Source organism: Giraffa tippelskirchi, chromosome 8, assembly GCF_054371585.1.
Source record: "Giraffa tippelskirchi isolate mGirTip1 chromosome 8, T2T-mGirTip1v1.2.pri, whole genome shotgun sequence".
Lineage (NCBI taxonomy): Eukaryota > Metazoa > Chordata > Mammalia > Artiodactyla > Giraffidae > Giraffa > Giraffa tippelskirchi.
The window spans coordinates 82,137,038-82,154,756 of record NC_137282.1 but is presented as its reverse complement, the minus strand read 5'-3'; the positions used below and the strand labels follow the sequence as shown (position 1 = coordinate 82,154,756).

Sequence of the window (17,719 nt, the reverse complement as noted above, 5' to 3'; positions counted from 1 at the left end):
GAAAGGAAGAGGCTCCTGGGAGAGAGGACTGGAGAAGTAGGATGACCAGAGGGAAAAAGGAAATGGGGCGGGGAAGAATTTTAAACCCCTTGATGGCTTTCACATATTGATCTTCCCTCTGCATTGCAGACCTTGGAATTTCATATTGAGCTAATTCAAGCGAGTTCTCCAAGAGGAAGTGCAGTTCCTTCCTGCGGAGAGCTCCGGGCTCCCCCCGGTGGCTATTATGGGTATCGCTCCCCTAGACCCTGCCTCATTTATCCCCGAGTTTTCCAATCTCCCGCTTTCTCTCTTAGAACTCGGCCTTCCTCGAACTTAGCTTTCTCGGCTTTTTCTGACGGTTTATTCATTCGGAGTCTGCTTTCGGCATGCCGCCTACCAACGGCTCTGGCCCCCAGTACAGGCCACACAGAGCTGGTCATTGTTGCCCCAGTTCTGGGACCACCCCGGTGGGAGAAGGGGCAGAGCGCTGCCGCGGAGGCCGGATGACTGACAGCAGCCTAAGGTCAAGTGCCCCGCGGGCCACCCGGAAGGAGCGCGCGTGGCCCCTCCACGTCCCCCTTTGCCCCTTCCAGCGTGATACGAGCCCTTCCTTCAGACCCACGCAATTAACAGCAGTAAAATCTCTATTTTCAGCACGCTGTATATGAATAAAGACTTACCAAAAAAAGAAAGAAAGAAAGAAAAAAAAGGGATTTTACTGGGAAAGTGAGATTTTTCAGCCTAGGAAAGAAAAACCTTGCTTGGAGTGGGGCAGTGGTGCGGAAGGGATAAATATGGGAAGCACAAATAGACTTTCAACTTCTCACAGTGCCGTATTGTAAGAAAAATTGTTAGGAGTGTGTTTACTCATCAGAAACATTAAAAAAAAAATAGTTGTGAATCTGAAAATTTTCCAAGTTCCATTTGTGAACAGATCTATGACCACCACATGGAGGGATCTATGCCGGCTTCCCCATCACCACCTTAGTCACACACTGACAGGGCTGCTGTGTCCCTCAACCCTAATGGCATCTCCAGATCTTCCACAGGCCGATGACCAGCTCCTCAGGCGTGGCTGTGGAGGTTGGGGCGGAGGCAAAATCCAGCTTTGACTGGGACGGGAAGGAAACTGGTGACTGCAGGAAGAAGCACTTCCTAGGGGGGAATTTTTCTGTGGCACTTTCCTGATTGCTTCTGTATCCAGAAAGTCCCATAGATGCGGATTCCCTTAGGGTGGCCAGAGCTGGTTTGATTCCCTCAGGCTGTGGGCATTTCCCCACCCAACCATTCAAATATCACAGATGCCTTGTAAAAAGACTGGTCAAACAGTGATTTGTAAATGTTTTGGTCAAAAGATCCTTAAGAGAAACTGATGGAAATTAAAGATTGCTCCCATGCAGAAAGGCAAATGCCTAGAACTTTCCCTACACTTTCAAGGGCTGTATGAGCTCACTGAAGTCTTCATATGGATGGTCTAGGACAGTGGTCCCTAACCTCTCAGGCACCAGGGATAGGTTTCATGGAGGATAACTTTTCCACGGATAGGGTGGTGGTGGTGGCGATGGTTTGGGATGATTTAAGTGCATTACATTTACTGTGCACTTTATTTCTAATCTAATGCTGCTGCTGATCTGACAGGAGATACCGTTAACTGTGGCCCAGAGGTTGGGGACCCCTAATCTAGGGGTTTTGTGGACCATACTTAAGAGCCCCTCCTCTAGGTGGCTGCCACCTGCTGGTAGAGGGTTAGATTAAAAGGTCTCCAGACGCAACTTTAATCTGGGCATTCCATGGTACTGCCTCTCAGTTCTTTATTAAAAAGCATGACAGAAAAAAAAAAAAAAGCAGTTACTCATAATTCATACTTTATGAATAGAATGGTTCACTGGCACATTGGCTGTTTCTGAAATATCCCTTGAGATCTTATTCAGCTCTTTTCACAAATGGCAGCAGTCATTACATAGATAAATCTACCTAATTTGAAGGTCAGACAGGAAATTACTTTTTTTTGGAAGAATCACTGGTGGCATTACACTTTTCTAATTAATCCCAACATGGAAATGATTCACTCTATTGCAGAAATCTGAATCTCAAATGAAAAAGTAAATGCAGGCTGTTAAAGCAAAATGCTTCCCTCACCTCCTCCTGTTTCCAGCTTCAGTTTTAGGAGTTGGGCAGGGAGAGTATGTCCTTTCTGATTTTCTTGTGTTTGGGTTCCCTAGCTGGGCCTTCCAAGATTTTACCTAGTAAAATCTAAAAAAAGAAAAAAACCAAACAAACCGAAAAACTGCAAGGCATCCTTCCCAGCATTATCCTGACCTCACTGAAATACTTCCTTGAATGAAAAGTTTATTTTCCTTCAGGGAGAAGAATAATAACAACATGCAAAGATATCATGTAAAACTAATTTTTTTTTCTTTATTGAAAATACACCTACAAAGTAACGCTTCTCAGTCCACACTGGGCACATGTGATATGCAGAGCCTGTGATGGGCTGGCGAGAGGGTCATCTCAGAGGATCTGCTTTCCGTAAGAGATGGTTAGTATTAAAAAAGATCACACTGTGTAACAGAGTTAATTTGACATGATTAATTTTTGCTCTACTGGTGTCATGACAGCCATGGATAATACATTAAGTTTTGTAGTGTTTTTCCCAAATAGAGCCTTGACATTAAACGGTTATTCCACCACAGCCTAACGTTAACTTTTGTACACACATAATGCTCATGATCTATATAAAAATATCTCTAATTGTGTATCAGAGGATGTATGTCTAGATTTTCAATCTGTTAGCATAATTAAGTCCAATCTTCACCATTTTCAGTCAGAAACTCAAACACAGTTGGTATTGTCTGACAGCTCCCACATCTTTGACTGCATTTTCCTTAGAGGGTAAAAAAAAAACTAATCTCCTCTAAACCTGGTAGCTGCCTTGCCTGAAACTAATGCCCCAATGTGTGTTTTTTTTTCTTGGAACCACGCTGACATGGCTTCATACCGATTCATCTTCTACCATTTCTCTCATGGACACAAATACAATCAAATCAAACACCACTCCCGCTTAAGATTTTGAATGATTTTGTGAGTGGTGTTCCAACACAAAGAAATGTCTTGTTTTACTCATTCTAAGAACTTCTGATGAGAGTCAAAAACCTTTTCAAATAAGAGACCACCCACCTGGCTCTGGGACCTTTAGTAGAGACAGAGCTCATTCATTTGACTTGTTTAAAATAATATAAGAAGTGACCTTATATTTTAATCTGCAGACTTCCTTAGGAAATGATTTTTGAACTGAAGAGAAAAAGTGTTCCAGGTTTTTTTTTTTTTTTTAAAAACCTCTTCCTTAAAGATGACTTATAAGTTTTAAAATACTCTCTTTATAATGTCAACCATGCTCCATTCTTCCCTGGCTGGCTCTTTAGTGTTCCAAAGTAAGACGGGTAAGCACTCTTACTAATTGATAGTCTTACTTTTTTATTTTCTAACAGTCTATCGTCAGTTGAGGAGTGGTGGGAGACATCCTTCCCAGAAGAGTCCCTTAAGTTTGGGAAGAAAGAGGGGAATACGTCCCCTCTTGGGAAGAACTAAGCAGAGTTTCATGAACAATTCCACTCCTGGAATGCTTCCAGTCTGGTGACGTGTAACTGACATTTTGGACACAGGACCTCGTAAACTACACAGCCATCCCCCCCACTATTTAGAAATGTTCATTCGCAATGAATGTCTGCTTTGAAAGTCCCATGCTCCATGGAATGATCCTTGCTACAGAACATTCTAAGGGGAATTGGAGGACATGTTCTTTCATGGTGCCACCTAATGTTTGGACTGGAATCAATCATAAAGGCATCTAAGGAACTTGCTCATTTTATAGATGGGAACACTGAGGCCTTAAGACTTCATTACTTCCCCATGGCCACATGGGCATTTCTCTTTACATACCTCCTTACAGCTGTGCTAGGTGTGTATTAATATTGTCCTGCTACTAATAAAATAAGGACACAAATCATAGGAGACGGGGAAAAAAAAACCCTCTTAATATCCAACTAATAACCCATTGCTGATCAAGTTGTTTTGTTTTGATCCTAAAACTGAATTGTATTCTGAAGGATTTTTCCACTCTGAAAGTTGATTTAAAACCATGATTTTAGCCTAGTATTTGTTTTGAGTCTTTAAATTATAAGATCTATCACATTTACAGGATTGTGTGCCACAGAAACTTGTAAGATCTGATCAGGACTGTTTTTGACCTCAGGACCTTATTAGGTAAGACTAACACGAAATGACTTAAAAATTTCAAGGCTGGGATGAAAACTATACATTTTGGCCACTGCAAGATCCTCCCTTGATTTTGGATGAATACTTCCCAATCCTGTCAGGGCAGGGAGGAGAAGGGAGGTAAGGGGCTTACTGGCGAGAATGAGTTGTAATGAGATGGAAACATTGTATAATGGTTTTCAAACACCGGGTGCTCAAGGAAGCATTTCTTTGTATTAGTCTACATCTTGGTTTCACTGTCCATGGATTTTTCAATTTCGCTTTCCTGGGAAATCAGCTGATAGGGTTTCTTCATTTCATTCTCTTCAATCACTGAGTTACCCATTTCGACATCCCGGTTCTTCAGTTCATGTCTCGATAAGTGTTCAACAATGCCGGCTCCCAGGGAGTCTCCCAATACGTTGGTGGTGGTGCGAAGGCGGTCCCTGGGGAAGAGCAGGGAGGAATGAAAAACGAGGATCCAGTAAATATTGTGACATTTCAGCTCATGTTCTGAACTAGCCAGCTAAGTCATTGGGGGCATCTCTCTCTTTAAGTTCTGCTTCCCTGTCTCCTTCTATTTAAAATTAATCTTTGGTTCTCTTTCCTTCCTTTTACCAGAAGGTCTCAAATTGGACTCTAGAGACCCCTGGGGGTCCCTGAAGCAAAAACAATTTTCATAATAATGCCAAGATATTATTTGCCCCTTTCCGTCTCACTTTCTCATGAATGTCTATCTAGTGGAGTTTCTAGAATACAACAACATAACACAAAAGATAACAAAAGAGATTGAAGGCAGAAGCAGTTAGTCTTGTATTAAGCTAGATATTAAGGAGATTTGCAAAGATGTAAAATGGTGTCATTCTTTTCCCTAAATTTTTGGTTTGGAAGATGGTATTTTTTTCAGAAAAACGTTATATATGTTAACATGTAATTATTGTAATCTTTAAATGTATTTAACATTTAAAAAATGCCCAAGTTTTTCTAACATGATGAATATTGACAGATACGATCCATACAGATAAAAAAGTTTTGGGAGTCCTCAATTTTTTAAATGTAAAGGGGTTATGAGACTAAAACCTTTGAGAACCACGGGTTTACGCTATAAAAGTCTTCACATGAGTCGAGTAGGACTGTGGGCCAGACAGAGGGCCGAATGCTTCCTACGTACCACTGCATTTAATCCTCATAGCACCACTGGGAGGTAGAAGACGTTACTGTCTTCATTTTACAGAGGAGGCAACTACGGTGGCTGGGTAACCTCCCAGTATCACACAAGGGCAGGACACAAGCCAGATCCAAGTGACTGCGGATCTCATGCTTCAGTTAATTACCTCCCCCCCCCCCCCCAGCTTACAGTGCCTTGAGCACATTGAGCTTTGTGTGGTCATTAGATCTAGCTCACAGCGTCTATGTAGACTCTAGCACCTACTGTGTCCTTCTAGGCTTTCAACCTGGGCATTCTGGGGAGAAATTCTGTAAGTGGAAGGGAAAGAAGAGGGGTGGAACATGTCAGTTGAAAGGGTGAGGGGGAAAGGGCAGAGGGATGGGCCCTAGAGGTTAGGGTCTAGGGTACTGTTCTTGGAATTTTCCCTGGAGCCAAAAATCAATTCCACTTAATGACACCAGCTCTCTTCCCACTGTCTTCGGGGCTGCCCCACTCCCTGTGGGGATCGGATGGGAACATCTGCCCTGTATTACGCCATTGGAATGGGAAGCACAAGGAGAAAGTCTGAGCCAGCCTGGGAGGCCCACACTTCTGTCCCGGCCGCCATGGGGACGCGTTGTGCAATTCAGAACTGACTTCGCTGATTTATGTTGACTTTGCAGACAGTGGGTTTCCCAATCCCCAAATGGCTTTATGGAGTGAGAAGTCTAACAGCCAGATGTGCCCTGCGGGCTGATAAGGGGGTGAGTGTGCATAGAGTCTGGGACTCAGGCTCTAGATAGTCGCCGGGATCAGGCAGGGAGCACAATTTAATTACAGGCCAAGCTGCCCCTCTCCCTGGAGCCCTTTGGCAGGGGTGCCAGGCTGCTTGGAGTCCTAAGATGACAGAGGGGCCCCCACGATGGCAAGCCAGATGATGCAGTCTGAATGTACTCACAGGAACCAGTCCACTGCGATGATGAGTGTGATGTCGTCGGTGGGCAGGCCCACAGATGTCAGCACGATGACCATGGTGACCAGGCCTGCCTGAGGAATCCCAGCTGCCCCAATACTGGCAGCCGTGGCTGTGATGCTGTTAGAGGAAGTCCCCAAACAGAAAACCTTTGTTTAAATCTCCCCAGATAGAGAGCAGACCCTATAAAACATGCACAGTGGTGGCATCTGACTTGCCAAGTTAACATGAGAGGACACACTTTAGAAAAATGTAAATGAGATTGTTAAAAAAACCCCATTGGGTTAATAAGCATATTAATCAATACTTATCAAATGCCTATTATGTGCCTCCTGATATGTGAAGCATGGCTTACCTCATTTGCTTCTTGCCACAACCCTTCGGGAGTTGGTCCTACTATTACAGCCTTTTCTAAATAAAGAAAGTTGTACCTAGATATTGGGTTGGCCAAAAAGTTCTTTTGGCCTTTCCCCTACAATGTTATAGAATGCTTCCTCATGTACCTGAAAGTATTTTGTAAGCTCTAAAATACTGTACAGTTATAAGAACAATTTATTTCTAATAATTCCTCTATCCAAGCAGAGGATTGTAAGGGATACTGAACTTGTATGGCTATTGTGGTCAGAAAAAAAAAATCAGATTTATGAATTCAAAAGCAAAATGATTTATAAACAAAGTTCTGTAGCACTATCAATATTTTTTACAGAGGAGATGGGAATTTCATTTGTAAGTCACACGACCCATCTGGAACTCAGTTTGTTAAATATCTATTTGATAGGCTTATGTGACAATGTGAAAATGTGTTATGAGTAGATATAAAGTGGTATTCATAAAGTAATAAGTCTGTGGAAGAGACTGTTCATGGTTCCCTCACATAGTCCCCCTTGTATAGTACCAAGTGTTAAACAGAGTAAGGGACCAGAGCTTGTGGTTGTGTCATCCCTGAGTGTTACCCTCATCAAGGTGGCCCTGATCACTAGCTCATCATTTAAAGGCATTCTTAAGCAAATGTCGTGTAGAATATTCATTGTACCTGATTGTAATAATCTGTCCAAAGTTCAGTTCGAAGTTGTTAACTTGAGCAATGAAAATGGCAGCCAAAGCCTCGTAGAGGGCAGTCCCATCCATATTGATGGTGGCCCCTACCGGGAGCACGAATCTGGTAACGCGTTTGTCCACACCATTGTTCTCTTCCAGGCACTTGAAGGTGATGGGTAGGGTGGCGGAGCTGAGCACAGTAAAACAGGACATGTCAGCTGACCATCCTGACATGTGAAGCATGGCTTACCTCATTTGCTTCTTGTAACAACCCTTAGGGAGTTGGTCCTACTATTGTGCCTGTCTGTTTTAGTGCTTTGGACAGAGAGTTCCTTCCTCTCCCATATTCTAAATTAAAGGGAACTAAGTCAGCACTATTATAAATAGGGGAGCAGGATTAGGAACAGTGGGTCCCCTCACTGTGTCATTTGACAGCTTTCCTGCTTCTAGGTTTCTCTATGAGGCATCGCTTGTGATTACTCTCCAACCCCCGCAAGAAGAGCCTGTGCCGATGCTCTGCCATCTCAGGTAAATGGCAACTGGACAAGGGAGATGAGAGTGGGCAGGAAAGGATAGTTGATTTCTACTTTTCCCCTAAAAGTGTGTATAGCCAGCCATTCCCTAAATCCCAAATCAGTCTGATTAGCATCAAAGTCAAAAAGCCAATTCATGAGTCTGGATGTTTAAAACCTGGAAAAAATGCAACCTGCCACTCCAATATGAAGGCTCTGGTTCAAAGTAAGGTTTGAAGTATATTTTCTGATAGGAATAAGCCATGGCTATATCTATACCTGGAGGAAGTTCCTAGAGCTGTGATGAGCGCTTGCAGCAACCCTCCGATGAAAACCCAGGGGTTTTTCCGCGTTACCAGGAAGTAGAGAAGGGGTAGGACAATGACGGCATGGATGAGCAAGCCCACGATGACTGTCACTGTGTACATGGCCAGCTGTCCCCCAATCACTCCCATGTCTTCCATCTCAACAATTTTCCCTGCAATCAGGAAGAGTATGCCCAGAGGGGCGTACCTATGTAGAAGCAACACATGCACAGTTGGAAGTCTGATTTCCAACAAACTATTTCACAGAAATTACCAAGTGATAAGAAAAAGTCAATGAGAGTTGATTTCCAAACTTTTCTGCCCAGGATACTATGAGGGCTTGCAGAAATTATGAATTTCTTTTTTCCTTTTTTAAAATATAAATTTAAATATAAACAGTACTTTAGGCTTTCCTCTCACTCAGAATTTCTTTAGGTCACAGTTTTTTTTCCTCCAAAACCAAGAAAAATGGTAGGCTCCGAGGTTTTGTTACTTACCTCTTCTTTTTCCTAAATACCTCGGTTGCTTTGGCGGTCCTCAGATGCCGTCCACTCTCTGAGCCCTCCCCACCACCTCCTGCTCCCCTGCTAAATACCCCGAACAGTCAGAATCCACTGAACCAATATCCAGACTTCTGGGTGGGGGCGGGGGGCAGCATTTCCCACATCAGAGACTGATTCCCAAGCTACAGCAAGATGTATACCATGCCATTTCAGTGTTTTAGATTTGCAGTCAACTCTCTTTATCAAGGACCACTTTTATTGGTTTTTCCTATATTACAACCTTGTTATAATATTACATACTTAGTATTAATTTTTTTTTTACTTAAATAAATGTACTATAAGAGGAAATTATATGTTACAGTGCAAGTGAAAAACTAACACCGTTTGAAATGAGTAGAAGGCAATCATAAAATAAATTCACAGCCATCAGAGTTAATAACATGCATGTATGTACTTCCATAATCAGGTTATAAGTGCTCTAGTTAAGCAATTATTATCCGCAGGCTGCTACTGCTATTTGCAATCCTTCTTCTAGATCTTGCTCTACATCTGAGCAAGAATTAACATTGGAGACATGAAATGGATTGTATACATTGAATCAAGGCTGTGCTGCCTGGCTTTCAACTCTCTTTGTCTGTTGTATGCTGTAAACTACAACCCAACTCCCATTACCATAAACAGAGAAGTCGATCACCCTTCAGGAGAAGGGCCTGTTGGGAACTGTGGAGGACTTCTTTCATATTGAAAAATACAATGGTTCTTTTAAAAGCCCTTTAAAAACACAGGCCAGGAAAGTATAAGAGTACCTGTTTTCAGAAATGTAATAACTCAATGTTGAATGTGCAGGCGAAATGTACAGCTAGAAAAGCTACATGTGAGGTTCATTCAGCAGCCTTGAATAGACTTCTTTCATAAAAGAGGTGAAAGGTAGAGGCATTTTAATAATATGAAGATAAATGTTCACTTTCAGCCCTGCCAAGGTTTCCAAGGAGGGCCCCCAGCATTTCAACAGGGACGCCTGTGAAGACCGCACTCTGATCATCTTTGTGTTTCCGACTTCATATCCATCTTGTACAAACTCCTGAAAAATGGATTCTCTGGGCTTCGGTGGCAATAAAGACCAAGGATATTTTTAATCACGTTGGTGACTGCTTTTCTTAGAAATGGATGCCTTCCTGCCTCAGGTGCCAAGAGGGAGTCTGGATTAAAAATAAAGGATAAAAGGAAAGCAACCCTCACAGGAGGTTTAAACCAATCACTGGGTTCTTCCCTGCTGGGGAGAGTTTACTTTTCCAAGGTCAATGTTCCTCTGTGGATTTGGTCTTTTCCTTTGTCTCCTGCTCTCAACTTTCTTTGAAGGAAGTTTTGTTATAAATTGTGGCTTGGCTTTCTATAACACTTCCCATGAGTCCCTCACACTAGCTGCAGAAGGGCCATTTACACTTCCTTCTTAGGACTGAAGTGGAGGAGAGGAGAGCTCAGTTTTTCTGATGGTTCAGGGGCCTCGGCCTTTGCTTTTCCCTCTCCTGGAAATGCGATTCTCACCACTTTGTATAGTTAGCTTCTCCTGGTCATTCAGATCTCAGCAAAAAATGTCATCCATCTCTTCAGAGGCCTTTCTGTCCCAACCAAGGCAAATTTTAAGCCTCCTCCTCAGTTATTTTTTTTATTACACCACATGATATTATATAAAATAAAACCTCATGTTTTATTTTATTTTTTCTTCATGGCACTTGTGACTCAAGTATATGGTTGATTTGTTTAAGAATATAAGATCTGAACAAAGTCCTACTGTATAGCTCAGGAAACTATATGCAATATCTTATAATAAACTATAATGGAAAAGAATAAAACAAAATGTAAGATCTAGGACATCTTTGTCTGTTTTCCTCGGTGCTATATCCATAGTGCCTGGCATTAAATGCTTGGTATACAGGAGATAATAAAAAAATATGTATTTAATGAATAGTTAATTAGTTATAAAAGAGGAATGAGCAATGGGATGCCGTCAGCACTGGAATAAAGGAGTTGACACTTTTCAAAACCAAGGAAGCAAACTAATGAAGAGAGGTACACAGATACGTTGAAGGCTACTACCAGCCCAGAAAGTCACTGATTTGCTTACCCGGATGAAATCTTTGCAATTGGCCATCCTGCCTGGTGGCATCTTCCTCAGAACAGAACACAAGTTGATGGCAGTAAGCATCGTCTATAGAGCATACAGAGCAAATGGAAATACATACCACATGATCACTGCTACCAATCTCATGATGGCTTCGTTGAGAGAATCAAAGAACTCTCGCAGGGCCTGGCCCTGCTCCTTCATGTTTCCAATCACAAATCCGAAGCACATGGAGAAGACAACTAGTCCCAGGGCATTGACCCCATTCACAGACCCTGGGACTGGGACTAACTCTTCTGTGATCCTCGTCAGAGTCTCCATGGCCTCTGACACATTGTTGATCACGGCGCCCACAAGTGTTTCATTGGGCTGGATGGGCACTTTAAAGCTCCTCTTCTCATAGTTGGTTTTAAACTTAAAAAGAAAAGACACGACAGTGATGAAAGATGATTTTTCTTTTCTTCTTTGTACTTTCTGCTCGCATTATCTGTAATGATATACATTACCCTGAATTCAGAGACCTGTGTTATAGAAAGTGTCTGTCTATCTATATCATCTATCTAATCTGTGACAAACCTTTCCTACTTCCTCAGTACAGACACACACATACACACACACACACTTAAATATACAGCAAATCATAACAGGAAAGAGGTTGAAAATGTTGGAGTAAACATATGCATGTTTCTGAAACCCTAATAAAATGACTATAATAGGCGTTTTAAAAATTAAAAGATATTCACAACAATCCCTGTATCCTCTACGGGTTCATGTTACGGGATCATTGGCAAATCACCTAACCTCCCTTTACTCATATCCCATAGCTGCAAAACCCACTGCTCAAGTCTACAGAGGAGTTTCTCCTCTTACTTAGGAAATGGTCTTGAGGCTTCCCTGGTTGCCCAGTGATTAGGAATCCATCTGCCAGTGCAGGGAACATGGGTTCAATCTCTGGTCCAGGAAGATCTCACATGCTGTGGGGCAACTAAGCCAGTGTGCCACAACTACTGAGCCTGCATGTTGCAACCAGAAGTAGCTCCTGCTCACTGCAACTAGAGAAAGCTTGTGAGCAGCAATGAAGATCCAGGGCAACCATAAATAAATCAATAAATCTTAAAAGAAAAAAAGGGAGATGGTCTTTATACCAAAATTTCTGCATAGATGCCCCAGACAGAAGATGCTGAGTGTATTCCTGTGGCCATCTGAAACAAGCCCATCTCTCTATGATTTTAATAAGAACAGAATTTCTGGCCTTCATGTTGATGGTACTAAAGCACCAGAAAAGTAATAATCTATGGATGCTGCCTGGATCTAGAGTCTAGGGGAAGAAAGCACAGCTGTACATGGAATGCTTGGCCATCACTTTACCAAGAGTATTGGTAAAGTATGGGAGACTTTTTGTCCAGTGGGAAACTATCATTTCCAAACAAGGACATGGCTAGCTGTCAATACTGCAGACATAGCCCTAAACTATCAGTGGCATTGCTGGTAATTTTAACAAAGAAAATTGTTGAATTGGCCCCCTTCTGTCTCTTATTACAGTCAAATCTCTGTTCAACTGGGGTGCTTATGCATTTTAGTGCACCCCAATTTTAGACTGTCTAGGGTGAATTTTCAATCCAAACTAGCCTTTCCTATACCTCCAACTCTTTCCCCTAAGACACAGTTTGCAGCTTACACAGAAATTGTAACCTCACTTGCATTCTGATCTAAGACAAATAGATCTGGGACGATACATTTGCTTCTCCTTCAAAATCGTGTAAGTGCTATCCAAAACCAAATATTGAATACAATAAATCTGCGTGAGTCAGCACTTTTCCCAGTGCTGCTAGAAATCAACGTTTTTGAATTTGTCCAGTGCCAGCTGACTAACTGGAAGAATCAGCCCCATGGTGCTGGGGTTGGCTGGCTGGATTGAAAGGGGTTTATTATTTATGATTACAGTTGTTTTGAATAAAAAGAGTTAGATTTTGCCTTGTCAGCCTTTTTTTTTTTAAAGAAAGAATTCTGTTTGAATTTTGCAGTATGTGCAAAATTGACTAATAAAAATGGTCAATACAAATTTTAAAAAGGGAAAAAAGTGAAGAGTGGAAAACTTGGTCTTCCATGAGGTCAGGGTTTGGTTTTGTTTATTTTACAGATCCCAAGCACAAGGATTAGGGTAAAGTGACACCATCTGAGGAAATGTTTGGGAACTACTATTTAACAACTATAATGTCTAATTGTTTCCCTCTTAATATTTTGGGTAACAGAGTTGTTTTTTTTTTTTTATTCAATTGAGGTTAGAATGAGCTTTACTCATTTTATCCCCTAATAGTAAAATGTGTTTGTGTGTTCAACACAGAGAGCCAAGGGTTGCTTGGATTTGGTGCTAAAAGGAAATGGAGCTCACTACGGCCTCCTGGGAAGTATCGCATGAGCCTGGATACCGCTTTCCAGAAAGGGGAACAGAATGTAGAAGCAGAAAGATGACAGAATTTGGAATCAGCACAATGGGTTTGAATTCTGGGTCTGGCGTTTACTACTTGTGAAATCGTATGCCTGTTACATGATCCCTCTGAATGATCATAGATGAGTTGCCTCGATGAAATGAAGACAATGATAGCCATCATATTTATGTGAGGAGTAAATATAACATTAGTGCTTGGCACAGAGCAGACGTTCAATGCATGATGGTGGCAATCCTTTCTGACATGGTTCCTCCTTTAGAATCCATAAGGCCCTTAACAGACTTTCAAAAAACACAACCCACTGACTTTTAAAATCAAACCCAGACACTTGAATAGTCTTCCTAATCTTTGAAGCAAGTTGTAAATGTATCTTATACTGGAGTTTGTGTGCTTGGTGAGCTTTTGTGTATGGGATACGGAGGAGGGGAGAGAGTCTCCTGATTAGCCTTCTTAACAATTAACAGAGACTTAATGAGCCATTTGTATGCAAGACATATAGTGTCTAAGGCAACTAATAAGCCTTCAATGCAAGGGAAGACCCCTCCCTCCCCTCCCTACAAGGGAAGACCCCTCCCTCCCCTCCCAATTCCCCAGAAAACTCTAGTGCTTTCCATCTAGTTGGCAAAGGAAGTGTTTCTTATTGCAGGGAAACAGGAAAGAAAAGTAAATTCAATTTAAAAGACAGCCACACTCTGTTTGCCAAAGAGGAATTTCAAAGGCGAATTCATGGCTGTAGAGTATTTACCTGTTTAAAGCAAGCTTCCACCAGATTTGGAGGGAACATATTCCTGCAAAGAAAATAATGATCACTTGAAATGTTTCCAAATAATAAATTAGTTCCTTAAATACCTTTTCACTGTGTCAGGGTAAAGATTGCATCGAACTAAAGTGGCAAATGGAAAAAAGAGAAAGATTTTGGTAGACATTTTTGAAATGGGACATAGGTCATCCCTAAGTGTGGTCCATGTAGTTCATATTTTTCAGTTTAAGTCCCAAATTCAACTCATCTGTCCTTTTGTCAGACAAATGAATTTTTAAAATTCAGACATCAAACCTTGCGCCCAGGAAGAACCCAAGTGAAAATGGAAATGCCTTTTAGCATAAGCATTCTGGTCGACTGAGGGGTCATTAGGGGTCATTCAATAGGGGTCATTTTAGTATCACACTGGGTGTTTAGGGACCAAATGTTCTGAATCAAATGTCACGGTTAGACTGTGGAATTTTGTTCTCCACAAAGTCCTCCCAAAGAACTCTGGGGGGTGAGATAATGACTCTGAATGGTTAGAGCTTCTAGCCCTTTGGTAACCAACAGGGAGATGGCCCACAGAACTTGAAGTTGGGGCCCAGGTGGCAGGATTTGTCACTTCCTCAGACCAGTGTCTGTATTCATAGTGGGGAAGGAATAAGAGTCAGCACTCTCACTGGGGAGTTTCTAACCAGCTGTGTAACCTAGGGTGACTCGTGGCATCCAGGCAGGTCTCAGTTTACTCATCTATTAAAGAGGAGATGGGTTTAACTATCACCAGGGCTCCATGATGGGAGCCTGTGGAGGAGACATGACCTGGGCAGCTGGTCAGAGCCTGAGATTCCAGCAATTGTTAAGTCATTGATCATATGTTAAGGTTATAAACTCTTGTCTCTTCTTACTGCCTAGCCCATCCTGTTTCTTTGTTCTTCCCATCTATGCTCTATGGGTCTGTTTCTATGAACCCTGAGATAAATGTTTAGGAGATCCCAAGATAAATGCTCAAACCAGGTGTATGGGGGAGGACAGGTTAGTCTTATACTTGTCACTGGGGCAAGGAGGCAGAAAAGCACCAGAGAATGACAAGATCCCAACTCTTTAAACAAGGAGTAGAAATTATACAGAAAGAGAATATAATAAAATACCCTCAATCCAAACTACCTGAAGGTAAAGTCCCTGAAAAAAAAATGGTGAAAAGCTTTAATTAACTGTATGAACTAAATAAAATCATTGTCATCAGGTGCCAATTTGGTATGAACTAAAACAGAATGGCTTATTACCTTCAGATAATTGCCATTAACTCCCTGGAAAAGGCTTTCAAGAGGGGGCTGTATAGTGCTTACACACAGATGCTACAAAGTCACTCGTGGTAGGTATTGAGAGGTGCTGCTGAAGAGGTCCTCTGTTGCCCAACTCACTCTTGAACCTACCAGCCACAGACCCATTCCTTGTGATGGCATGGGAGATTGAGTTGCTAGGAGGAGCTGCTTTCAAATGGTCAGTGAGGAATCCTACAGTAGACATCTAGGACTGGCAAGCCAGTCACTCTGCAAGTAGGTACATTGGAAAGTAAGGAGGAAAGAGCTAGCTTTGGGAAGACAGCCTGGATGGGCTGCTGGCTGGACTGTTGAGCAGGTGGGACATCTCGCGGTCTGTGCTGGGGTATCTTCCATTTGCCCTTCTCCATCTACCCTCCATCCTACTCTATGCCTGCGAGGCTGCCCCCTTGCCTTCTGGCTTCCCGTTGGGTTTGTCCAGTGGGAGGTGCTGACAGATCACAGAGAGCAGTGGGAAAGAGAAGTGGATGTATAAGTTTTTCTAGCTCTCTCTCTTGGCAGGTTGGGCAATAGCTCCCTTCCTCCAAATTAGAGCTCCAGCCCCTATTCTCGGTGGCCTTTCCCAAGGCTACAGCTCATCCCGAGTTCTAGGAATAGCTCCCTTCCTGACCTCAAAGCAACAGGTGGTAACAAAACAATTTCCTATTGCTGATAGTCCCCGAGTGTCTCACCATCACTTGTAGGTTGTTCCCTTAACCCTGCCCGCACCTTTGCATGCCCTGTTCAGTGATCCTTTTGAGCCTGCAACATGCTTCCCTCCAGGACCTGACCCATGCAAAAGCAAATGTGGATAGGGAGCAGGCAGGGAGGTGCAGGGATTAAATTTGGGCTTACTTCTCAGTTCTGTGTAAAACAGACTATATCATTGGGTCTGTTTCAAGTATTAGATAAAACTAATTTGTAATCACTGTATGGTTTGTACATAAAAACAATGCTAAAGAAGTCATCCTTTAATCTTTTATTATTGATTTGCCAGATCCTTTCTTCATAAATAGTACGAAAGGAAAATCTTAGGACAGGTGAGATCAGACGATCTCTAAGGTCCCTTCTGGAAATAAATTGTTGTGTATAATGGATGGTGATACAGATCACAAGTTCCAAATTAGAAGAGTCCAATGAACAGGCTATACTTGGGGGGAAAAAATAGCCTTAAAGAGTAAGACTTGAGAAAAGTAACCAGTAGGTCGAGAATTATTGAAAGGCATTATGCTAAGTGATATAAGTCAGAAAGAGACAAATACTATATGATTATCACTTATATATGTGGAATCTAAAAAGTACAGCAAACTAGTGAGTGTAACAAAAAAAGCAGACTCACAGACACAGAGAACAAGTGGTTATCAGTAGGGAGAGGGAAGGGGGAAAGGGCAATATAAGGGTAGAAGAGTAAGCAGTACAAACTACTAGGTATAAAATAAGCTACAAGGATATATTGTACCACACAGGGAATAAAGCCAATATTTTATAAGCGGAGTATAACCTGTAAAAAAAATTTGAATTTCTATGTTGTACATCTGTAACTTACGTAATTGCACAGCAATATACTTCAATAAAAAAAATCGTACACACAAAAGAACTATTGATATTAATATTCCAAGATGAGCTGCACAGTTAAGAGGACGGAGTACTCAGATTCTGAATCCTAAAAGCAGGGCTCCTAAATCTTTATCTTTTCCTTGCTCTTTTTATCTCTTTCACATGAGATCAGAAAACGGATCCTTACTTCCATTTCTGTTAGATGCGATCTTCATTTCAAGCCCAGCAGGGCTGGTTCAGTTTGATACCTCTTCTAGGGTTTGATCAGCTCCCCCTAAAAGAGGAGAGGTGGTCAAAATATACCCAAAAGGATGGGCTTGCAAGGACGTACCTGATCAAGTCCAGGAAGGCGTCTGCAGCTGTCACTTGTACAATTTTGCCTTCTCTGTGCATGTTTTCCTTTGTGCCCTTCCCAGGATGGATGATGATAACAATGATTATGCCAATCACCACGGCAATGATGGTCGTAGTCATGTAATAGACTACAGCTCGCATCCCCATCTTTCCTGATGCCTTACTATCTAGGGCCGCCATTCCTAGGGAAGGCAAACAGAAGGAGATTTTCAGGAAATCAGTTCAGGGAATTGTCCAGTGGAAGGTAATGGGAAGAGCATTTCCTTTTTCACTCCCCAACCCTCTCCCACCCGGCAATGGGATTTTATACATGTTATGAGAACTTGGCACCAAATTGAATCAGGGCATCACAAAAGATGAAGGGAAAAAGCCATAGAATGGCTAGGCACCAGCTGTGTCAGCTAACATGTGATCACCCATTTTCTGCCCCAAGAGTTGATTTCACGTGACTCTCTGATGGT

General features: G+C 42.1%; 1 protein-coding gene across 4 annotated transcripts in view; it reads right to left on the bottom strand.

The window, feature by feature from the left end:
* Positions 1 to 2,375: 2,375 nt before the first annotated feature.
* SLC1A3 (solute carrier family 1 member 3) overlaps positions 2,376 to 17,719 on the bottom strand; it is an 81,392-nt gene continuing 66,048 nt past the window's right edge. For 2 of the 4 annotated variants that reach the window (XM_081517410.1, XM_081517411.1), the window contains 7 exons: positions 17,236 to 17,440; positions 14,032 to 14,074; positions 10,958 to 11,250; positions 8,186 to 8,419; positions 7,390 to 7,584; positions 6,342 to 6,476; positions 2,376 to 4,682 (listed from right to left, as the gene is read on the bottom strand). In XM_081517410.1, the coding sequence (XP_081373536.1) occupies positions 4,478 to 4,682; positions 6,342 to 6,476; positions 7,390 to 7,584; positions 8,186 to 8,419; positions 10,958 to 11,250; positions 14,032 to 14,074; positions 17,236 to 17,440 (1,310 nt within the window). In that variant the 3' untranslated portion in view covers positions 2,376 to 4,477. Of the gene's footprint in view, positions 4,683 to 6,341; positions 6,477 to 7,389; positions 7,585 to 8,185; positions 8,420 to 10,839; positions 11,251 to 14,031; positions 14,075 to 17,235; positions 17,441 to 17,719 lie in introns of all 4 variants that reach the window. The other 2 variants (XR_014061254.1, XR_014061255.1) reach the window with 2 other exon arrangements.